This window comes from Amphiura filiformis, chromosome 2, assembly GCF_039555335.1.
Source record: "Amphiura filiformis chromosome 2, Afil_fr2py, whole genome shotgun sequence".
Classification (NCBI taxonomy): Eukaryota; Metazoa; Echinodermata; class Ophiuroidea; order Amphilepidida; family Amphiuridae; genus Amphiura; species Amphiura filiformis.
The window spans coordinates 92,023,753-92,049,506 of record NC_092629.1 but is presented as its reverse complement, the minus strand read 5'-3'; the positions used below and the strand labels follow the sequence as shown (position 1 = coordinate 92,049,506).

At 37.8% G+C, this 25,754-nt stretch overlaps 1 protein-coding gene across 1 annotated transcript in view; it reads left to right on the top strand.

The window, feature by feature from the left end:
* Positions 1-25,754, top strand: part of LOC140172085 (Fanconi anemia group A protein homolog) — a 101,627-nt gene that overhangs the window by 20,165 nt on the left and 55,708 nt on the right. The window contains exons 9-24 of the mRNA XM_072195436.1: positions 1,991-2,143; positions 3,503-3,645; positions 4,341-4,416; positions 4,819-5,060; positions 7,468-7,641; positions 8,658-8,746; positions 10,716-10,776; positions 10,988-11,037; positions 13,669-13,745; positions 15,241-15,363; positions 17,012-17,169; positions 18,695-18,898; positions 20,163-20,279; positions 22,424-22,500; positions 23,611-23,716; positions 24,524-24,685. Of these exons, the coding sequence (XP_072051537.1) occupies positions 1,991-2,143; positions 3,503-3,645; positions 4,341-4,416; positions 4,819-5,060; positions 7,468-7,641; positions 8,658-8,746; positions 10,716-10,776; positions 10,988-11,037; positions 13,669-13,745; positions 15,241-15,363; positions 17,012-17,169; positions 18,695-18,898; positions 20,163-20,279; positions 22,424-22,500; positions 23,611-23,716; positions 24,524-24,685 (2,012 nt within the window). The remainder of the gene's footprint in view (positions 1-1,990; positions 2,144-3,502; positions 3,646-4,340; positions 4,417-4,818; positions 5,061-7,467; positions 7,642-8,657; positions 8,747-10,715; positions 10,777-10,987; positions 11,038-13,668; positions 13,746-15,240; positions 15,364-17,011; positions 17,170-18,694; positions 18,899-20,162; positions 20,280-22,423; positions 22,501-23,610; positions 23,717-24,523; positions 24,686-25,754) is intronic.

Sequence of the window (25,754 nt, the reverse complement as noted above, 5' to 3'; positions counted from 1 at the left end):
AAAACTCGAACTCGATAGGCCTCCATATGCATGGTACTAGCTATAGGCCGGCTACCTTCATGCCAGCATGCATGGCCTAGGCGGGCCGAGACTGGTCTCGCACTGTCAGTGTTTGTTTTTAAGCTTACCATGTCAGTGTCGCTCTGAATCTGAGTCTCTGTGTTGGTCTATATACTGAATTCAGTAAATATTCCTGCGCTATAGTCAAATGCAGCAAACCTTTGACGAGCGCGACTACCGTGATTTTGCAAATTCGGCGCTAACAACGCGTACGGCGCACAGTTCATTCATAAATTTCCACTCGGCAACAACAGATCGCCTCAGCAGCCAATCAGAGACAAGTGCGTGCAACGCAGTACATACGTGATGTATCCCTACAATACGCGCCCGTCAAAGGTTTACTGCCTTTTAGTATAGAACTGGTAAAAAAGTTCAAATTAAACAGCTGAAATCGTGAATCTTCTTCAGTAGAACCAGCCACTCCAGCTTGATTAAATATTTCGCCATGGTTGTGGTGCCGTTTTACGGCAGTGACAAAATATTCTCATAGTCAATGTTATTTTTATGCTTTATGGACTGCGAGGTATGCTGCTATCTGTAAATAGTAATATCCAGAAGTACTATTTACGGCTTGGAGGTACTATTTACGGACGTAAATAGTACTTTTTCCACTTCTTTCCAGAATAGTGTGTTTATTTTTGATCACGTGACACACTTTTAAGCAATCAATGAATAAGAATCTATAAATGAAGGATATAATTAAAGCTATGTGTCATTTGCTCCACAACGATGCCCTCAGTTTTTCTTGAATTTCTACCTTTTGCATGATTGTAATGCCCAAAGGTGTACTAAAATACCATGTGATCAAAATACTTAGCCTGAAGTGCTTAATGATTGTAATGCCCAAAGGTGTACTAAAATACCATGTGATCAAAATACTTAGCCTGAAGTGCTTAATAATAAACCTGAAGATCTCAGGTTTTATTCCGAGTTCACCGATCGAGTGATGGTTGACACATCTCGTGCATGTGTATCATTGAAACATTGACGTATAAACTGTGTGTATATCGCTATTCATCTTACTTCTTATTTATATGTCCCATCTGCTCAATAATGATCGTCAAGCTATAGTTTGGTCAGCTTATAATCGGCGGGCCATATAACATCGCAGATTAATAGCAATATAATTATTTTGAGAGTTGTCTTGTGACATCTCACCAAAAAGTATTAATCAGTCCTATACATGTACTCTTTCTACTTTATTTAACACGCACAAAATAAATCAGATAAACAAACTGTATCACTCTTAACATGGGTCTACTTTACGGCGTAGTGGTAAAAGCCTAACAATTCCCACCAATTAAGAGCTGATCAAACTATAATACATGCATTGACATTAATTATAGGCGCTAGAATGAAACAGCATTCTTCTTTGTTTTACCTCATTTGTTGGCTCTAAATTAAAATTTGTGAAAAACAAAATAAGAATCTATTCTTGATTGAAATTGCACATTATTTCTGTAATTATTGGTCACTAAGACTAGTTGGATTTTGTCTTTCATGGCAGTTAATCTTGGTGGAAAGTGCTCATGTATAAATGGGCTATTCCAGTTATCCATACATCCCAATGGAAGACATGACCTAATCCTCCACATAGGGAGTATGAATTTCAAATGGAGTTGCCCATTCAGGGTCATCTGCTCCAAAATGGGCTATTCCAGTTGAAATCCATACACCCCCTATGGAAGTCATGACCTTAATCTCCCACACAGGGAATGTGAATTACAAATGGGGCTACCTGAATGGGTGACTCCATTTGAAATTCACACCCCTTGCGTGAGAGATTAAGGCCGTATGGTTTTCACCTCTTTATAACTCAGTGGATAAACAAAATGTAAAAGATTTTCTTGTGTAATCTTCCAAACACATTTAAATAATTTTATGTCTAATATAATGCTACATTGTATCTTTTTGATGCCAATTTATTTAGAGATCCTAGATAATCCTGGTGCAAAGGGCCCGACAGCCTTAGCCAAGCTACTAGCGTTAGTCAGGAACAACTCATGTCTACCCAACAAGTGTCTTATCAAGTTTTCCTCTCATCTCCTGGTACTGGTGCTCAGTCACAAAGCTCATATTACTGGTAAATATCACGTACATATTGTCCCATTCCAGTTGAGATCCATACACCCTTTATGGAAGACATGACCTTAATCTCCCACACAAGGAGTGTGAATTTCAAATGAGGTTACCTGATTGGGTGAGTCCATTTGAAATCTGCACCCCTTGTGTGGGAGATTAAACCCATGTCTTCCATGTAAGGTTGCGTTTACGCATTTCAACTTGAAGAGGCCATTCCTATCAAGTACCCTAACCTCAAATCCAAACCAAAGAGACCAATTATACAGAGCCAGAGATAAAAATGTGTGTTTGTGTGTAACTTCACCTATCAATCGAACTCAGAAAAGATTTGTTTACAAGTTGTTGTGATGATTGAATCATCTGAATGCGGCGGTAAATAGTGTGCCTTGTGGTTGATTTTGCACCTTTAAACATACAAACCATTTCAGTAGGTCTTAGTAATAGGAAACTTTCTTTCCTGAAGGGACCATGTCATCAACAAGGCCTAGAAAAGCTGCTTTTTGCCAAGTAAAAATAACATAATTTTTCATCATTTTCTGCGATTGGTCTTCTCTGATGAAGGCACCAGATGAAATTTCTTCCTTTTAAGCACCACTAACCAATCAAGGGTCGTGGGGAGTTGACATTGACATCAGACGCAAACTAGTCTTTTTGATTCTGTCTGATATTAAATAGACCCAAAGAGAACCAATTCTGCTATGGCGGTGCAGCTTTCACAGCCAGGCTGAGTGAAACTGCAGCTAGATACAGTCATGCACTAATTCCTTATTGAAGGAGAGATTGGCTGAGGAAGGCTGCCCAGATGGTGTATGTCATGAATTTTGGTGAAGTTACTGTTTTTTGGGGGGAGGGGGGATTTCCTCATTGACAGTTTAAAAAACAGTTTAAAATTATGGAATTTGGATTAAAATCACAGAACATCACACCATTTTATATTACTTTGTAATATCATTGCAACCTAAAACCATGAGCTTACCTTCAAATGAATGAAATGCAGTATAAACTTACTACTGGTTGAGTGTCGCCATAAGTTTTAAAATCATAACCGCGCTAAGCAAGCGTAAGTAAATACAGGGTGCACAGAAATCAAAGAAAATCTTATGTATTTGCCAGAAAAACTCACTTTTTTAATGATTTTAAGGCCAATTCTTGACAGTTTTCAACCAAATTTTATCCCTGCCGTCTTGGTATATTCCTCAGATACAACATTAGCCTATTTATAGTAAGATTTGTGTTTCATCTGAAGAGGTGAGTATCTGAGATTCTGATCACAAAGATCAACAGGTTTGGCTTACTCCTACAAAATGTACCAATAAAATGAGAAAGAAATCTCTTTCTGCAATAATGTGTTTAATTTTAGTTAAGGATGCCATTGGAACCCAGGAGCAGTGGTCATTTGGAAAAGCGCCCTCTGGTGTTACCAGTATGTACAGGGAGCTGTTGTTAGCTATGGAATGTAAAGATGCCATGGATGTCATACAGAGAGTATTGGAAAGAGAGGAGGTAGGGATTGATTGATCAAGCAATCATTTTGCTTAGTTGCTTGATTGATTGAACAATTTTTGTGTCTCATTGATTGATCAGTTTGCGTGCTTGATTTATCAATTGGCTTGCTTGATTTATTGATCAATTGGCTTACTTGATTGATCAGTTTGCTTGCTTGATTTATCAGTTTGCTTGCTTGGTTAATTGTTCAGTTTGCTTTCTTGATTGTTTGATCAGTTTGTTTGGAATATTGATTGATCAGTTTGTTTTCTTGATTGTTCAGTTTGCTTGCTTGATTCATCAGCTTGCTTGATTTATTGATCAGTTTGCTTGATTGATCAGTTTGCTTGATTGATCAGTTTGGTTGCTTGGTTAATTGTTTCGTTTGCTTTCTTGATTGTTTGATCAGTTTGTGTGATTACTTGATTGATTATTGATTAAGCATTGATTGCTTTGATTTGTTTATTGATTGGTTAATAAATGATTGATTGAGTGTTTGGGTAGGTGGTGGGTGGGTGAGTGAGTGAGTGAGTTCAGTGGGTATAGGATGAATGAGTGGTGTGTTTGGATGGGGAGTCAAAGAGAGAGAGAGAGAGAGAGAGATTAAATCACCTGCATAAATATTTTGACAATTATTACAATTTCAACTAATATTCTGTGTTCCTTAAACCTTGTGCATAAAAAATAAGACATATTTGTCCTTTCTTTTTCAGGTAAACTGGAAAAGTTTGTTGACCTTTTCTTCTAACCTGCTTGTTTGTTTCCAGAAAGCACCACAGATGATGAAAGGTAAAGTGGTGTAAATCATAAAACTTATTTTCTAAACTGGAATAGAAATTTCCAGAACACCCTTGACCCTGCTACGAAAAATATGTATGCCGGTCTGTGGCAGACAGGGGTCTACTGCAGACCCGGGTTTGTTAGCAGAACCATGACCCATGTCTGTCACGGTTAAACCCATGACAGACCCAGGTCGCCAATGGGGAGATTGGTTCTGTTTATCTCCGTCAAAGTACTGTGTGGCGATGTCTGAGCATGCGCAGTTGCAATTCTCCAAAATTGCGAAAGGGCTTATATAGGGGTATAAGCTTTTTATTTTTTATAATGTGGTCTTTTATTTCAGAATTGGTAGGACTATATGGAACTTCTAAAAATGTAAAATATGTCTATTTCCTTTCATCTTAAATACAGATATGATTGACAAGCTTCTCAACCAATCACTAGAGAGCTGTGAGCAAGATGGTTTGATTGCTGCCTTCCTATTGGCCAGGCAGGCAGCCAATGAGGGACCACATGTCTTCCAGTCCTACCCTCAATGGTTCAGGGATCATTTTGGTGAGGGTGCTAGTTGCCTTAGCAACAAGAAGACGGTGGCATTTTTTCTGGCTTTTCTTACAAGCCTTGTTCCACATGAACCTGCTGAATACCTGAAGGTAGGTGACAGAGATATTAGATGTTATATCCTTCATTAATATGTTCTTGTTTATTAATTGATTAAACAAGTATAATGTGACCAAAAATAGTTTCAAATATTATGCAAAAAGCCAATTGATGAGTGAATGGGGTACTATTTCCCTCTGAGTATTTCCCCCTGGGGTATTTCCCTCTGAGTGCGTATAACCTCATTGGCACATCGCGGTTCCTAGTGGTTGGTACAACTCGTCGCCATGTACGCAGGATTCACCAGTTCCGGGGTGTTACTGTGTAGCAAGTCATGTTGTCTTCCGAAGCACACAAGTAGCACAGAACTGCAGCTAAAATACAGCGTTTTCATTGGGCATAATCTGAGTTACATCAGGATCAGTATCTTGATAGTGTACAGTGAAATATAGAGAACAGGGTTACTCGTTTCAAGCTGGTATTGTAGAGGTTACAAAATTTTCACGATAAGCTTTAGCCACTCAACTGTGTGTGTGCTGCGAGCATGTACATTAAATCAAAACAAAGAAAGGCCAGCCTAGCCTTGACTAGGTCTAGCCTACATGTATGCCTAGGCCTATAAAGGCCTTGCATTTCTAATTTTTTAACCAATCAATGAACATAGAATATATTAATAAAGGATATAAAATAAATATTTACTGCTCTATATTCGGGATCTGGTGGAATCTATTGGTCCTCTCAGTGAGCCTACTATTTTCCCTTGACCTGCCGTCTCGAGAAATTAGTAGGCCCACGGTCTCCAGTTCACCTCAGGGACCAATAGATTCCACCAAGATCCCTTGGGTCAATTAATACAGCGTGTCCCAAAAGTAACTTAACATTGTGAATTTGCCATATCTCAAATATTTCCTACTTCATACCAAAATGGAGAACATATTCACATAGATTGATCTTTTAGAATTATTCTGATACCAAAAACAGCATTATTGATGACCCCTTGACCTTACTGTGCGACTGTACATATGTGTGTATTAAACCCACAAAAGCAAGCTCATTTGTTCTTTGTTCAAGCCCCGGGTTCAAGAATGATGTGCTTCCCTGAACAATATAGTTGGTTCACTCACTGCACACGCTACATTTAGGTATGAACATTCATGGATTACATGCTGCTGCTGTTTTAGTTTATAATTAGGATATATTGACAATATTAAACTTTACTTTAAAACAGTTGAAGTGAAGATGAATGAATTTCCTATAGATCAACGGATTCAGATCGTATGGTTCTTTGCCGAGACAAAGTCGGACAAACTCACTCAAGCAAAGTTTAAGGAACATTTTAATGTAAATTATGCACCCAGCCGAAATACAATCCAGCAACTAGTGCAGAAATTCCTATCAACTGGATCTGTTCATGATCTACCTCGGGCAGGACGGGGAAGAACAGGAAGATCGGCTACAAACATCGATGTCATACGATGAGCGGTGGTGAAAAGCCTAAGACGACCAGTACTTCGACTTTCAATGGAGAACAACGTACCGCGTACAACTGTTCATCGAATCCTCAGAAAAGATCTTAAGCAGTTTCCATATAAAATCCAGATAAAATACAAAATGAAGATTACGCATTGAAAACAAACAAACAAACAAACAATCAAACAAACACAGCAAAATTAAACAAAACAGATTTCAAAACGATGACACGTTATATCGTGTTATCACGTCTCAAATGACGAGACTTATTTCGCGTTTATAAAAGTGGGTTTTACGGTATGGTAGATATCCGTTAATTTCATGCCAAAGGGTCAAGACCACATAGGCATATTTGGTATCATAACATTTGTAAAAGAATTATCTACATACTGTGCAATTTTTGTAACAACATTATTAACCCAACGCAAGTTATGGCAAATTCACAATGTTAAGTTACTTTTGGGACACCCGGATAACGTTTGAGTCTGGAAATATTGAATCCACTTGATCGATCCCCAATACTTCTTGAGATTTTTCTCAGTGTATTAATGGCAGCTACTTAAGCTTCCTTAAGCCATTTCTTGATTGACACATAGAAATTTTTTTATCAAAGACCAAATACATTCTTACAAAATGCTACCCCAGAGAATCAGAGAATAATTGGTTAACAATTAAGAATGCTAGTTCTAAAAGGGGGTTAAGTCACATTGAGTGTATTTCGAGATGCATGGAGGTAGTTTTTTGTCCATGCAGTTTCAATGCTCCACCACATTATTTCACTCGTTACTTGCTCCATTTACATGATTTTGTGACTTAAGGCCAATTTTGCTGGAGCAATCGCGCAGCAAGAATCAAATGCGTGCGGGGAACATGAGACAAAACTATTATTTTTAAACGTCCTCAATTGACTTGCACTATTATTTCATTGAGTTTTATATAAGCATTTGTGATATGCAATAAGATTGATATTTGTGTCTTTGCAATTAAAAGGCCCACCTAAAGAACCAGCCGCATGTTCCAACAAAGAGCAGAGAATCACTTGCTGATTATAACTCGTTAGCTAAAACCAGACTGGCTGATCTCAAGGTGCCATTGGAATCAGAGGGGATATACAGCTCTACATCTGGTGGTAGTATTGGCATGAAGCAGTCAGGTAAAACACAGGTAGGTAATAATTGACTTCACAGAGTGTTTGTACAGCCCAACCACCCCCCACACACCCCCACCCCTACTGGTCAGGTAAAACACAGGTAGGTAATAATTGACTTCACAGAGTGTTTGTACAGCCCACACACACACCCCTACGGGTGTTAGCCTCCAAACGTGGACAGTCCACAGTTTAGGACTAGGCAAATGCAGATGTTTGAAACGGCATTCAATCGACAAACTGGAAGTTTTTTGCCATTTATTATGTGTATGTGTTTCAGATGCAATTTTACCTGGCAACCGCATATGGTATGTTTAATGCACAATAGAGGGTGTATCTCTCAAATGCATTTATACATTCAGTTGTGGTCGTTTGCACTACTTCCGAAACCTAGGACGGTCCCTTGTTGCCGAGTGCTCTGCGGTGTAAATGTGAAATGTTGTGCGTATCCTCATTTGTCGGTAAACCCATACGCACAAATTCACATTTTGAGAGTGTGCACAGCTTAAACACAGAAGTGGAGTTCTGATTGGCTGATTTAATCTTTTGACAATCATAACAACAATCTGATTGGCCTATTGCAGGTCAAATGTTGGTCAGCGCAGAGTGGCGCTCTTGAAGTGAGCACAAAGCTCTGCGTCAATCAGAGCAAAAGACTTCCCGTACTTCTCTGGAAGCTAGTGTACAAGTGCACACAATCTGATGATGGTTGTTATTTGCGTAAACTGTGATCTGTGAAAACCCTTCAGGGGTGAGTGCATTGGACAACCATCAACATTCAGCTCTCCGCAAGTGTATTGATTTATCTTATTACTTGAGCAACAAGTACAACAACAAAAAAACAAATTTTGTGGGAGTGTAACAACTACATAATCATGATTTTATTAGATAAAATTTTGTGGTTGTCATCTGGATAAGTGCATGGTTCAATACGCTTGTTCGCTGTGATTTATGGACAAGCAGATAGCGCTAGTTTTGAACAGTGTTTATCAATATTCTTAAAAAACAACCTACCATGATATTTTTTCAATAGATGCAAGACCAGGCCATGGAGGATGTAGAGAAGTCAGTGGCTGCATATGAGAGAACATCTAAGATGCCTAATAATGTCATGGAAGCAAGGTATTGTACTGGGATATTACAATTGAAGTCCCTACACCCCCTATGGAAGACATGACATAATCTCCCACACAGGGGGTGTAGATTTCAAATGGAGTCACCCATTAATCCCATTTGAAATCACACTCCCTGTGTGGGAGATTAAGATCATGTCTTTCTTTATGGTGTGTATGAATATCAACTGGAGTAGCCCATTTCCATAGTACAAATCACAGCGTAAACAGTGGCAATCTGCTCCTAAGGCGATGAAAAAAGAAAACCCTGTTCTACGGGCCCGACCGACCCAGATTTTGAACAAAATGGGTGATTTTGGTGATTTTTTTGGGTCATTTCCAAAAAGAAAAGAAAAGAAAATCGAGATCTGATTATGCGTTAGCCTGCATCATGAAAGCATGCACAGCCAGCAGTGACAAATGAGTTATGACCCCGAATCTGTGAGAACCGGAAGTGATCCCTTAATTACCTTTGACCCCGCAAAAATATTACATAGTGCTTAGGATGTCAAAGAGTGTTGATCTCGGAGTTCGGCGTATCATTAAAAAAAACATGGATTTTGATTTTTTTTAAAATTTATGATTGACCTTTTGCCCCCCTTAATGACCTTTGAAAAAAAAAAAAAAAAACCTTATGTACACCGACAAAATGTATTGTTCCAATTTTAATTAAAAAATTCTATTATGTTTAATTGTCGAGATAAAAATTCTTGGAAGTTATTTAGCTAAAAACAGGAAGTGACCCCTTAATGACCTTTGACCCCAAAAATAAAAATACTGTGCATACATCAGGTAACACTGATTTATGTATGATAGTTATATTACTCTGGTCTGTTTACATTTTGAGATAAAAATTTTTTAAACGTTTTTGATAATTTTGGTTTTTGACCGGAAGTAACCCCTTAATGACCTTTGACCCCAAAACTGTAGGCATCCTAAAGATCCTGGCTAGTAGCGATGCATGTGTGCTAATGGCGACTCTCTGCTATGTAATTTGTAAAGACAGTGATTTTTTGAATATTTTTACAAATTTGTCAGACTTTTACCGAAGTAACCCTTAATGACCTTTGATCCCAATTCTGTGAACAACTTTTAGACACTGGATATAGATTATGCATGTGTGTAAGTGACGCCACGATGCTATGTAATATGTGGGAGGAGTAGCATTTTTAGTGAAAATCCAAGTTTTGGCCATTGACCGGAAGTGGATGACATTTGACCGGAAGTTCATCATGTTACATCTGTGGCACCACCAAACGGTTCTACTGATCAAGTATGGTCAACATGTCTGAAAGCATGTGGCTACGATGGCTGATCATAGTGTTGACAGAAGAAGAAGAAGAAGAAGAAGAACGCGGTAAAAACAATGCACAGCGCCGATGAACATGGTTTCTTTTTTTCGTCGACGAAATGGGTCAAATAGATCAAATATTTCTAAATATCAAACTTTCCATCGTTTTCTATAGTCTATTTGCCTTCCTCTAGTCGGTGCAACTTGTGCCTTAAACGTGCGTGTGTCTGTATACTAACATGCTTGATTTAATGCTTACGTCACTGACTGCAGGAAGGCAAAAGCACTTCTGGTTAACTCTTGTCCATGAGTAGGATTTAATCTTTCCGTAGAGGAAGTCCTGAGGGCTGAGCTTTTGGAACTCTACTCAAGTGCCATCTTCAGAGCAACTAAATAAACATGATGGATGTGTCTTATATCTAGGGTACCTGTCAATAGGACATGTCAATGAGATTGATAGGAAGTGTCAATGAGTGTCACTTGATTTATTGATGACACTCGCTAGAGTTCTGAAAGCTCTGCCCTCTGAAAAGGACTTCTATATGGAACGATTAAATCCTACTCATGTTTACCGACCTAGAGTACCAAGTAATCTCAAATCAGCTCTTGTCTTTGCCAGACACAAACTAAATAAACTTGTTTTTCCAGCACTGTAATAATTATGTTTCTAATTTCATTTGACTTGCAGCATATTTCGGAGACCTTACTACATTGGTCGATTTCTACCAGCACTGCTTACACCTAGACTGGTAAGATACTGTACATTGTGTACCAAGTCTTGGTTTCTTGGTTTCAGTCTTGGTTTCTTGGTTTCAGTCTTGGTTTCTTGGTTTCAGTCTTGGTTTCTTGGTTTCAGTCTTGGTTTCAGTCTTGGTTTCAGTCTTGGTTTTTCAGTTTTTTGTGTGTCGTTATAATGAATGGCCCAGTAATTTTCTTTTTCTTTTTTCTTTCCCCTCCCAGCTGCCAGATGTGCCAGACAGTAAAATGAAGTTCATTGAAGAATTGAAATGGTAAGATAAATACTGAAGTAATCAAAATGAAATGAGTCCCAAGTCACTACACTGGGTTTCAAAAATGAACAGCAGCCCTTTGCTCAGATTGACGCAAGCGCCCAGTTAATGAGCCACATGGGCGGAGCTTTTGTTCACTTCAAGGGCACCGATCTGCGCCGACCAACGATTCGACGCACAATAGGCCAATTACTGGTCTGTTGCTATGATTGTCAGACGATTAATTCAGCCAATCAGAAACCCACTTCCGAGTTTACGCTCTGTACGTTCTCAAAATGTAAACAAGTGCCGTTCTTCTCTGACAAAAACTATAATACAGTGGAAACTCTTTAATACAAGTTCTGATAATACAAAAAACCTGATAAGACAAGCTTGATTTTCAGGTCCCTGGCACTGAATCCCTATGTAATATGTGATGGATAAGGGAAAATCCTGATAAGACAAACTTAATTTTGTGGCCCCACAAATTTCATATTAAAGAGTTTCCACTGTATTGATTTTGAGATAAAGCCAATAATAGCTTTCAATTTCCTTTGTATTTTATTGTTCTGAGCTTTGATTAGTAACACACAGATTGCAATATTTTCCATTCCTGTGCTCTCTTAGCGTACTTAAATTCAGCTGACGCTGGTCGGTACAGTGTTCAGACCTAGCGAAATCGCTCATCTTACACGCGAAGTTTCTTTTTTGTACGCCTGCGCTATTTTTGGGTTTGCCCACACGGTACCTCGACTCTCATAGGGAACATGCCATGTTTCCGGTGTGTGGTTCTGAGTAACACTAAAATGGCCATATAGAGCCATAAGTCCATTTGTGATTGGGTTAATAAACTCTGAACATGACTCATACAATGAAATTAAAAAGTAAGTTCGTTTTTTTGCTTAACAAACGACTCAGCCCGAAATTAAATGAGGATCGACATACATGTATCTGAAAGTGAAAACTAACAAGATTTGGGGAAAAAATTGACCCTGAGCGCCACAATCCCTAAAGTTTGTTTGGTTTATATAAGGCAGAAAAAATAAGACTCATAACAACGTGTATTGATATAGAATGGCATGCACACAGTTTGGCGCAATGCTTATGCTAGTTGTGTGTTGCGTAATGCGTGACTGGCGCATGCTCATGTGAATTTACGCGATCGTGATCAGTTGGGACTTTATTGACACGCGCAGTAACAAAAGCCGTATATTTGCCGCCTTATATAAGCCGAACAAACTTTGGCTACGCCACTGTTCGAAGGTGCAAAATCAACCATTATACACAGTTTTTCACTGCATTCTGAAATTTCAATGATCACAATAAATCATAAACAAACCTCTTGAGTTTGATTGACAGGTGAAGGCAGGGACAATGATCTGAGTTTACCTCTGCAGATAAGGCCTAAAATTGTTTGATTGGCGTAACCCGACCGACCCTAAAAATAGGCTCGACCCTAGACTTCTTGTTTATTTTTTTTGCAAACAAAATTTTGAAAATTTAAAAAAAAAGTTCCAAGACCTTTATCATATGCAATTTACCACTTAAAATGTACAGGGTGTCCCAAAAAAAAGAGGCCCCTCATTGCGCCCTCTTTTTCTCTTATTTCTGAAAAGTTGATCAAATATATTTTGGTATGTAAAGAAACCTTGAGTCGTTAGCTATAATAAATCAAAACAATTACATCAATCGGCTCACAACTTTTGAAGATATGCTCTTTTAAAGAAATGTACCCATTTTTCACTCTGTCCACCGAGAAGGTTATTTGGCTATTTCAAAGATTGAAAAGGAGTACACATACCATGCATGAATATCAAACATTCCTCAATGATAACTTTATAAAATAACTTTATTTATGGAATGGGCTTTACCGGTGGGTTGGGAATGGATTTTATTAATAGTGTCATTAATTTGTGGGTAGAATTGATGCCGAATGGGACTTTTTTGCTTTACTTGCAATTACTTATTTTTTCTTGGTCATTTATGCGTTTTTGTTTTATTATGTTTCTTACTTTCTTACTTTGTTGTTTCTTGCTTTCTTTTTTTTATTTACAACATAAGACATCTCTCTTTTTAGGATAAAGGGTAGCCCTAAAAGGCTGTTTGGTTTGTATTTGGTTCTTCTGAAGTGAGTTTACTATGCTGCTCTGCCCTCTATCTGGTTGCCTCCTTGGCGAATACAGGTTTCAGCCCTGGTCCTCATTGCATCAATTGCGTTGCATATATACCATCCTTGTGCACCGGATACTTGCAAATGCATTCAGTAATACGTTTACGAAGATCTTGGATTTTGCCGCAAAGGAAAAAATCAAGTGGTGTGAGGTCTGGTGATCGTGCAGGCCACTCCACAGCATGACCCATCCCAACCACTCTGTTTGCTATCTGTGGACAGAGTGAATAAAGGGTACTTTTATTCAAAAGGGCATATCTTCAAAAGTTGTGAGCCGATTGAAATAATTGTTTTGGTTTATTAAAGCTAACGATTAAAGGTTTCTTTACATATCAAAATATATTGAATCAACTTTTCAGAAATAGGAGAAAACGAGGGCGCAATGAGGGGCCTCTTTTTTTTGGGACACCCTGTATGTTAAAAAAAAGATTGCCGACCGTCCTACCCTAATTTTGTTACCCCAATCAATTGTTTTTACTCAGTGCTGACAAGATCCCAGCCAGCATGCTGCAGAATTATGAAGATGCCTGCGCCAAGGAAGCCAGCTCTCTTCTTGAAGGTCTGTATTTAGCAGAGTTGTAACTACTGTAAAAGTGGGAATTTTTGCGCTACGTTTATTTTCGCGCTTTTCACGTTCCAAGCTGCTACCGTGAAAATAGCAATGCGCAAATATATTCCTTTTGTGTATAGGTCAATGTAAGGAAACTTAGAATCACAAATTTAAAAACAAGGGAAACAGTTCAAAATTCGCAAAACACGAAAAATTAATCTTGCAAAAATTTTCGGTTTTACAGTATTTCGGATTTATCCAGAAATTCGAATCTGGAGCCATAAATTTAACAATTCTGTATATTTTTGTAAAAATAAAAGAAAAAAGAATTTTGTTTGTTTTGTTAACTTTTCTGGAATTAGATGAAATTTTAGCATAAAAATAGCAACAACAAAAATTAGGGGGTGTAGCCAATTTCCTGGACGATCTCCCACAAATGTTTGATGTCACACTCAAGCGCTTGGCAATATTCAGGATTTGGCAAGTACCGTATTCATTCCTTTAACTGCCCATGCCCCCATAAGCGCCCACCCAGTGACTGTACACCAAGCAAACTGTGATATTATTAACTGCCCATGTAAATCTGGATTATGGTCTGAAACATATGGCACACTTATATAGATGGATGAATATTTTGGGCCATTTTTACGTATGCAATTATGTAAACAATGTATAAAATAATCTCCCACTATATGCAGGTCCTGTAGAGTAGACATCGCTTATTAGTCACTTGATCTGGCTCACAGAACACACAACAGGTACTTATAATGAAAGACAAAGATAAAGACAATTTATCGCGTCTGACGTCACCTGTCAATCAAACTCGAGCACGGTTTGTTTACAAGTGTCGTGATGATGACTTGCTGAACGCGGATTTATAACCGGGCGCCTTATTGTTGATTTTGCACCTTCGACATGCAAACCATCTCAAAAGTTAGGGCTTTATAGTAAGAAACTTTCTTTGGTGAAGGCACCATGTCCACAATCCCTAGAAAAGCTGCTTTTGCCTTGTAAAAGTACGAACTTTTTCGCCATTTGCTGCTATTCCCTTTCTCCGATCAGCACCAGATAGATCGGTCTTCCTTTTACGCGCTGATTAACCTGTGTAAACCAATCAAGGATCGTAATTGACAGTGACATCAGATGCGATAAATTGCATTTATCTCTGTCTTTAATTATAAAAGTGGCACCCTGCTTCAACAAAGTTGCCATTTTATCAATGTGTCGTTCTCTTGCTTTAAATTTTATCCTGGCATTGTTTGTTTTCTTTCAAATAATTGTGAGGTTTAGTCAAGTTGCAATGAGATATTCCAGTTGAAATCCATACACCCTCTGTTGAAGTCATGACCTTAATCTTCCACACAGGGAGTGTGAATTTCAAATGGGGATATTGGAATGGGTGACTCCATTTGAAATCTACACCCCCTGTATGGGAGATTAAGGTCATGTTATCCACAGGAGGTGTATGAATTTCAACTGGAATAGCCAAATGTTTTCTTTCCAGGAGCATTTACTGATGATGCCTTTGATGATTGCTTGGAACCAATTGACTCCCTGAATGTCAGCCTGGAGAAATTGCCTTCAGCAGTACTGAGTAGCCTTCAATCCCAGAATGCATCTGCTAATGGTAAGGGACCTTTTTCTCATGGACTAATCCATTTGAAAGGCAACCCCCCCCCCCCCCAACTGAGGAATTCCAACCAAATACAACAGTTTTCATCTCCAGATCCAACCATATTTCGGTTGATCCGTGTAATTATTTTGTGTAACCTAACCCTAACCTTAACCCTAATCCTAACTCTAATCCTAAGTACAATCCTAATCCTAACACTAATGCTTACCCTAATTTTAGTAACACATTAAAAGGAGGAGGTAATAATTAATAAAAAGAAAAGAAAATCTCTGATTTAACTGATAAAATTCCCAACCATTTAAGCAATATCAATCTAATTGAATACCTGAGTGGAAGAAGGGCCCAACTCCATCAAAACTGTTTTTGAGATATTAAGGAAAAACTTAATATTTGGAAAAGGTTTATAGGCAGAATGTTTTCATCTTCAGTGGACCTTTAATACATGAATATACAATATTACATACATTCAAACTTAAATATGATGTTTCCATGGCAACAATACAGGTCTTAATACGAACTGGAGTTGGGCCCTTCTTCCACTAATATACTGCAAGTGCCAGTTTCGTAAGCAGATGTGTTATAAATAGAATAGAAATTTGGTAATTATCCATTAATTGCACAAGTAGAAGCATGTCAAGAAAGTTTATTGTAGTAAAAAGCAGATTTCATGGATGAACAAAATTCCTGTTTAACCCAATATTTGTGGAAGAAGGGCCCAACTCCATGGAGTTGGGCCTTCCCTCCATGAAAACCATGATTAAATGTACTTGAAAGACTATTTGGAGAGTTGATTTTGGCTCATCTTTCACACAAAAGGAAGAACAATCTGTTGGCAATAAAGTGCTGGGTCTAACTCATTTTTGTAAAAAATTGGAGTTGGGCCCTTCTTCCACTCGGGTATTCAATTGTATTAGTATATCGTGTGTATTATATTCATTTCAGTCAAGAACATGGCCAGAGATCCAATGATATAGCTTGCAGTTTCTCATATGTGTACATCCATATCAAAACGATGCACTTGTCGGCTGCTACATGTGTCTCATTTCACATAATAGCTAGGACTAAATACCAGACTCATCTCAAGTGGAGGTCACTTCAAATCATCCAAAAGTCACATGGTTTAGGAATACAGAGAACATTCCTTAACCATGTGACTTGGGGATGATTTGAAGTGACCTCCACTTGAGATGAGTCTGATATTTAGTCCTAGCTGTTATGTGAAATGAGACACATGTAGCAGCCGACAAGTGCATCATTTTGATATGGATGTACACATATATCAAAAATCTACAAATCTAAGGAAAACTGAATAATTTGTAGAAAGTTTTAAAATGCATCTGAAAATACAGAAATGCCATTAAACATTCAGTGTTGCCAAACCCGCGATTTGATAGCCCAATTGGGCGACTGTTGAAGCTTTTCTCTGCACTTTCAACAATTTCCTGTCCCATAGCAACCATTGGTTTAGAAAAAAAAAAATGAGTGACTTTTCAAGATAGGCTCCTGTGATATCAGATAGTTCCTGTCCAATAGAATACAATGGTTAAGAGAAAAATTTGGTGACTTTTTGATTATTTGACCCCCGTTTTCTCAAAAATTTTGGCAACCCCGGGAATATTAACCTCTTACTTCTTCTTGACAGGTATAGCCCAGCATATCTCTATTATCTCAGATAGACTTGGTACAGTCCTAGATAGCATTACACAGCTACTAGGTAAACAGAGTGTTGGACTGGATGCAGACTGTGTCATACTGGACTTGGATAAGTCTACCCAAAATATTCATGCACAGCACATGCAGGTATGGCATCCTAGATGTATGTGTCAAAATTAAAAATATAATACCAGTCAAAAAAGAAATGAAAAGGTGTATTGTGAACAAGTATGCCAGGAGTTGGGGTGGGTATGCTGAAATAATCAAGAGGGTTATTGCTTTCTCTAATGTACATCAAAAGCTAAACTCTTTATAGGCTTGAGACCCATACACCTTTGGGATACGTGAGAACAATGGTACCACTTTCTCAAATGGGGCGCTTACACATAAACTGTCTATTCATCACTTATAGACCTTTTTCCCTCTTTCCCATCATGCACTATTCCAGGGGGGTATGAGTGTCGCAAACTACATCATCTCCCCGGGGGAGTACAGAGTTATGTTCATTACATTTCGGCTGGTGCCTTCATCACAAAAAAGGAATCGCCGATAATCATGATAATGGCGCCGCAATCACTAATACCTTTCCGGGGGCAAAAAACAACATTTTTATGCCTTATGGACATGGTGTCCTCACCCAAAGAAGTTTCCTGCTATTTAAACCTAACTTTGTATACATTTTATAGACCTAATGGTGATAAACTAATGACGGGACACGCCGTGATATTTTGTCGGCGTCTGTTTCACTTTTTTTGCGGATATGAAAATAAAATGTAAACACAATCTCTTACACAGATGTTCTGCATCGCTCCCTAACTGCATCACTCGTGTATTCAATAATTGGATAATTATATAGTAACATTGATGGCCTTTACGATAATCCACATATATGGAATCAGTATGCCCATATTTAATAAGACAAAATAATTGCAAAGGTATGGCATAGACCATCGGATGCACACGATCTATGAGGTTGATGAACTACGTCATACCCCCCTGAACTAGTGCATTGTGGGATAGAGGGAAAAAGGTCAATTAACAGTCACCTGCCAGGTAAAGCGTTATTATGCTGTTGGGTCTGTCAATACCATACTACCAATTTAATGGTGGAACCCTTTTGATCAAAACAGTGGTAGGACTTTTATGGATAGCATGTCAGCAAATCAATTTGGCACAAAGGAACAATGCATTACGTAATCTATTGTTTCACCATGTTTATATATCTTCCTTGAGTGAAACACAGATTTAAATTCCTGTGCAATATCACAAGCACTCATTGGTTAACATTATTGTAAAGCAGGAAGTTTTTACGTTTATGAAAATTTTGCAAATGCACTCAAATCTTGAAATTTTCAATCCTGAGAATTTTCATGTTTAACCCTGAATTCAGGCTTCGGACCAAATGTTTGCACTTTCTTTTAATTTCAGTCCATTTTTGGCGTTTTTCATAGCCAATTTCATGCGCTTTTTTAGGCTTTTTCAAACTTTTCAGGATTTTTCATGCCTGAATTTAATTTTCCTTCTTAATATTATAATAGACCTCTAAGAAAGTGTACGAATTCAAGAAAATTTCATGTTTCAGAAGCACTGGTTCTTTCCAAAATGTGAAATTTTAATTCCGCATAAATGTCGCTTTGGCATTAATTGATCCGTATCCCTTTATCTCTCACAGGTAGTAGATATGATACTAGACAGTTTCTGCAAGACTTGTCTGGCTGTGACATCATCTAATAGATCTCTAGATACAGGAAGCAGCAATGCATTATGGCCCAGAAGCAATGCATTATGGGCTAGTCAGGTGGTTGCCATGGTGAGCAAACACAGATCCATAATTGGTGCACTTTATCATCGATTGTGGAACCTTGCACTTGAGCAGGTGAGAGTCATACTGATTATGATGTTTGTATGACACGGGAGCATCATGCTATTAAAATTTTGATTTTATTGCCAGTTAGTGCAAACCAAAGGATTAGCATTTAGCTATGTTTTGTGTGGCAAAAGAAAATAATATTTTTTAAACAAAAAATTAGTGCTGTATATTTCTGGAATCGGGAGTAATGAATACATGCATGAATACATGCATACACCATTAACTACAAACATATGCCCCCATTCAAATACACAGTGAAGAACACAAATTTGAGACATGTTTGTGCAATGATAAAACATGTTTGAGATATCAAGTTTGGTATCAAATTAAAGCTGATCACGTGTAGAGTATACTTTCACCAATATATAACCATCAACATTTTTTGATATTTTACCACAAAGAAAATAATTTAGATGCAAATTTAACCGTAAAAATCACTCCATCTCCGAAACCGGACGTTGTTCAAAATTATGGCAAAACATCATCTGTGAAATAGAAATACTTTGTGTGAACACTTGTCAGAAGCAAATGAGCTGAAAATGTGAGTGTACATTTAGACAATAAAGTTGCAACAAACTCAAATAAGCGGTGACTATTTTAAGCGCATTTCGCTTGTACATAAAACGTGGAGTGATTGGTACCGTGGCTCTACATGGACTACATGGTCTGTCATCACGTACCAACAAAGAAGAAGAAGTGCGGTAAAGGCTCACTCACTCCTTTGATCTCTCTATTGTTGTCAAGAAATGTTTTGTCCAAAGAAGATATCTTTACCCTTCCCAGAATCCTTTGCAACATGACGCATCACCTCATTACAGCAAATGACACTCATATTACTTTGTTCAGGTTCTCTTTGTTTTCATGTTGAAAATAGATTGACTAAATATGGATGTGCTCTGTTCATTGAATTACTTTTTGTCACTAGTGACCATGTTACACTATTCTCTATATATCTACCTTGAGTCACTGGCACTAGCTTTGAAGTTCAGCGTGCGCTGCGTTGGCTTGGGGCAGTTTTTTTGCATGTACATATGCGGCACATTGATCATTGCGCATAAAAGTATTGTACATGCATCAAGTAACGCTAAACTAACGCAGAACATGCTGAACTTTAAAGCTAGTACTGGTGACTCGAGGTAGATATATAGACTATAGCTAGTAAATCAGGACAGAAAGTTGAAATGAAAGAAATGCATTGTGGGAAGTGTAAGACTTCTCTTTGTTTTATCATCATGCTCAAACTAAACACATAGTTTCATTTCGTTTTTAGGGCAACACTTTATCAACTCCCCATATACACGGTATTGCAGTGTTTCTAGTCCATCTTCAAGTGAACCAACAATTGTTTCCTCCAGTGTTTATTTCTGGTGGTGCTACAAATCAGCAGGTAATTTATAGGTACAATTGACCTTTTCGGTAAATCCCATAAGTCGTTACGGGTAGGCCTTGAGATGATGTTATTTGACATCACGCTAATGTGCACGTAATTTGGCGAACATAGTTAGCGTGCATTTCAAAGCCATGAAGTGCGCATTGCAGTAACAATGTGTGCATCGGTGTGACAACATCACAGGTCCGTCCGCAAAGGCTTACGGGATTTACCAAAAGTTGTGCTTATTTGAGATATAGCCATCTTCTGTTACTTTTGACAGAACAATGACCTGGTGGAACTCTGCATAAATTTTGAAGACCACTTGTGCAATAAGTTTGATATATGAATAATATAGTGCTAGAGGTTGCAATTAATTTGTGTTGCTGCCTTTGGCAGGCTCCCAATTACTGCACAGTCATAGCCTTGAAAGGGCCAACTTGTTGTTTTTAATAATATCAGTAGGCATGGCTGGCGCTAGGGGCTGCATTTTTTTGGAGTTCTGAGTGTGCAATAAGTTCGATGTATGAATAATATCAGTGGGCATAGCTAGCGATAGGGGCTGCAATTAATTTGTATTGCTGCCCTAGGCAAGCTCCCAATTGCTGCCCATCATAGCCTTAAAAGGGCTGACTTGTTGTTGTTTTTAATAATATCAGTGGCTTGGCTGGCGCTAGGGGCTGCAATTTTTTTGAGCTCTGCATAAATTTTGAAAACCAATTGTGTAAATGAATAATATCTGTGGGCATAGCTGGCGCTAGGGGCTGCAATAGACCTTTTCAAATCAAGATCGGAAAACCACAGTACATGTATTTATTCAGTAAGCTAGGGGGTCAAATTGGTGCACAATGAATCAAGCGGAATCACATACCCTTTTGAGTGAAAATACACCATATTTAGCCAAAATCAACATGAGTCATCACAGAGAAATATTTTCTAAAGGTATTGAACTAACGCTTCCACTATTTGGCACCTCACAATGTGACAGTAAAAGAAAAAAATGCAAATGTTTGTCGTCTGCGGCACATTTGATTTGGTCTTTGTGATCTTCGCAATATAAATATCAATCTCTTGCACAAGCCACAACCAACGCTTGACCGTGTCTTTCACACAGATTTGTGGTCAGACGTAATAGTTGCGTTTGCGTTAGCGTCGATGACCCGGAATTGTAAACGGGGTCTTCCATAACAAACTTAGGAAAACTTTGATTTGAAAAGGTCTATTAATTTGTGTTGCTGCCCTAGGCAGGCTCCCAGTTGCTACACATTGTTTTTGTTTATTGTTTTTAACATTGGGCTATTCCAGTTGAGATCCATACACCCCTGGAAGACATGTTCTTAATCTCTCACACAAGGGGTGTAGATTTCAAATAGAATCACCCATTCATGTAGCCCCATTTGAAATTCACTCTGTGTGTAGGAGATTAAGCTCATGTCTTTCATAGGGGGTGTATGTATTTCAACTGGAATTGCCCTATGATTCCACACAGTGGGTGTTTTCAAGTTTTTGGTGGGCGGATTACACCACAACTAGCCAATCAAATGAAATAATATGATGCACACATTTGGCCACCCTCAAACCTTTATACAGCCCTAGTCTGTCTATAGTGGTAGGGCGGTGCAGGCTCTGTGAGTGGGATATGCAATCCGATATGAATAAACCCAATCAAAATTGTAACTTTGTTTTTGAGATCAGTTTTTTTACACTTTGACCTCTGACATATCTGGGAAATTGCTGTAATTATTATTCAATCATTTATTTATTGTAATAATGTTATCATTAATAATATTGTAAATAATTAGTTTATGAAATAATCTTTTTTTGTTGTTCTATTAAAACATTTTAAATAATATTTTATACACTCAAAGACCAATTTTCCCTATAGGTTAGAGGACAAAGTGTCTCAAAACTGCAAAACTGTCCCACTAGATACATTGCAAATTTCAATGCTGATTTTGCTTAATGACCTTGGACTTGTTGTGAATTCCTGTATTTTATTTTTCAGTTATAACATTGACAGTTATAACCAGACTTTCCCAATACTTTGTTTGTCATATACAAGTGCTGTGAAGTCAAGACCAAATAATGTGTACATGTATCTTCCTTTTGCCTCATTTTGATTGACATCGTATTATTTGTTTGTTTGTGTTTGTTAACTCCAGAGTGATGGTTCCCTATTGCATCATATCAGCAGATATTTGCCACACCATAATGCTCAGTGGATGCAGTTCTCTATACAGTAAGTGGATACCGAGGATCGCCAAACCTGCAAGTTGGTAGCCAAATTGGGTGACCTTTGAGCTATCATCTCATGGCTTTAAAATGACAATCGCGACTTTTGGGCAACTTGAGTGGAAAAACATTTTAGCCCATTTTCAGTTAATTTTTGCCTCAAACTTATAAGATTTTGATGATGATTTTTAGATAAAAATGACAGAAAATAATGTTATTTGAAACCAATAGAGGACACCTCATTCTTCATTAATTAAGTTCTATTTTATTTAAGGACACACCATTTGATTCTCAGAGGGGCATGGAAGTTTGGATCAGGTGTAATTTTTTTATTTTCAGTTTTAATGTATTGCTTTATACAGAGTTAGGTGGGGCAAAATGAGGTATTTTTACTCATCAGTGGGACAACAAAATTTTTTGGTCTCATTAGTTTTTTTTCCAAAAAACCCCATGCCTACTCCTGGAAATCAAAGGGTGTGTCCCTTATGTCAATTTGTGTCACATTTCGGGTGTTACGAAATGACCAACATTTTTTCAGACTGTAGTCACATGAGCTATCCCAGTTGAAATACATACACCCTCTATGGAAAACATGACCTTAATCCTCCATGCATGGAGTGTGAATTTCAAATGGGGTTACCTGAATGGGTGGCTCTGTATATGAACCATGCAAGAATTTCATCCTTTGGAGGGGACATTATGCAGTCTGTCCCATGTATTGAAGAGCCATATCTGTACGTACATAGCGTGCAGTCAGTCATGTTTATCCAGGGTTGTTAAACCCGATCAAATCAAATCTTTTCACAGAGTCACATTAAGAAAAGCACACATTTTATTGGCTAAGTAATAATTCAAATGTCATCATGGCCTAAACAATAATGCCATTGGAAAGGGCGCTAATTGTCAAAAAATGTCAAAAAAACAATGTCAAAAAAACAATGTCAAAAAACGAGAAAAATTACTGGAGTCTGACTGAAACATTTTAGCCAATGTCTATGGGGCTTTCATAGATTTTGGGGTCAAAGGTCATTAAGGGGTCACAACATGGCTGTGTTCATGGTCTTAGACAACAGCTATGTCTAGATCATATTCTTATTATTCATTTTTATTTTTGCAGATTTACGTCAGAAGTGATAGATTATACCCAAAGATATGCAAGAAGCTCATCAGAAAACCAGCAGGAAAATAACTTATCAGTAATCCCAGATGATGTGGTCAAAAAAGTAAGTTTACAACTCTAGCTTAGGTATCCACTATGATAAAATATTGGGCCTGCCTGGTGTCTATACATACATACATTTAAATATTTCTATAGCTCTGCTACATTTAGAAAAAAGCACTCAAAGACAAAAGCAAAAGAACAACATGAGAAAAAGCAAAACAGTGAGAACTGCCTATGAATGAAAGGCTACATCTGAGGATACAAGTTATATTTTAATAACATCTTTCAAATTTTTTAAATCTGATATTTGATACACCCAAATGTGTATTTAAACTGATATCAGTTTGGCAAATTTTATAGTTTGAAACATTACACATGAATAGTCTGGTGAATTCAGAAGACAGGCTTTGAATAGTAAACCAGCCAGCTTGTCATCCAAATTGTACCAGACAATGTCAGACATGCACTAGACCAGTCTCTTAGCTAGCCACCTGTCTAGCCGACATTTTAAACGGGGAGTTTGCTCATAGGATGGGCAAAATAATGCTTTTGACAAATGCTACATTATAAATGTAGGTGTTGAGCGAGGCTATTGAACTTTGCAAAACAAGGCATAGCAACCCATATTTGAACCCTTTGAACCCCCCAATAGGCTGTAGAAATCTGGTAAATGTTTTAAAGGTCAAATTAAAGGCTCAATTTTAAACCTCAATTTCTAGCTAAGACACTGCATTAGACTTTTTCTAAAAGGCAAGTTTTGATGGGATACCATTATTTTGAAATGTGAAGTCTTCATCTGAGAGTAAACGATTTATTTTACATAAATTTGTTATCTTTTTTGTTATCATATTTTCCTTTGAAACACAAGTTCTGCCACCTGCTACTAAGGGTGTGTCCAGATGTAAGACAATGTGCCTCAAATGGCATGAGTTGCAAGAAACACAGGGTCATAGGAGCCGTCTGGTGGACAGCAGCCTTTGAGTTGTATCACAACAAGCAAACTCAAGATTTGATTCAACAATATAAGCAGGTAAGGGGTATGATTTGGAGAACAGAACATTAGTCTGAAGTGTGATTAGTCCAGAAAAGGTTAAAGTTAGGGTTTAGTAAGGAATGTCAATATATCGATAGCAATGGCGTAGATGGGGGGAAAGCTGCCCCCTGTGCCCTGTGAGAAGTCTTGCCCCTGATTCTTTGAGATATCAATAATGATATTAATGACTGTGTTATCTAAACTTATCTTTGCAGGAATCTCCAGCATTTTGCTGTTTTTAATATGTAGTGCTTTTGTATATTATTTTTGTTGTTGTTATTTTACTTGTTTTATTATAGTATTTGCTTAAGGTTATGTGTATTTTGTAATTAAGGTATTTTTAGGGCTTTTTACATAAATGTATTGTAAAGCACACTGTGACGCTCCGTGAAGTGCGCTTCATAAAAGTGTGTTATTATTATTAATTTGCAATTTGATTCTTGAAATCGACTCTTTAAAGGTCCGTAACCCGATCGACAACATCATCCCCCGATTTTTTTTTTCATTGGCCATGAGGTTTTGGTATCACACAATAGACAATATTTTTCTCATTACTATCCTGAAATTTGACACTCACGGTTGATGTATTTCCGGAGAATTCATGCAAAACATGCTCAATTTATACAGGCTACCAGTTGTATACCACTTCGGACTTCTGGGCAGGCATTATTATGAATGAAATCGTAATATTCAGTCTCCTCAACAGCTAGTTTGGTTTCGCGTCATTCACATTGTACGAAAAGAGCGAACCGCAATAACTGCTGAAGAGACTTCAGATCGACAACGAAACTATAAAGTTTTAAAACTTCAAACGTATTGGGAGCTTCCTCCGTGGCGCAGTTGGTTAGCGCATCATATTTTTGTACGAGAGGTCCCCGGTTCAAAATCGGGTAGTGAGAGGTTTCTTTTTCTGCTCCATTTTTTGAACCCAAACTTTTTTACATTCATTTGAAATGTACATATTGCAAGGGAAATATATTTTGTTTCTTTTTTTAATAAACCGGTTTAAAGAAAAAAAGAAAAAAAAAAAAAATCAAAATTTTCCGTTCAATATGGGCATTTCCAC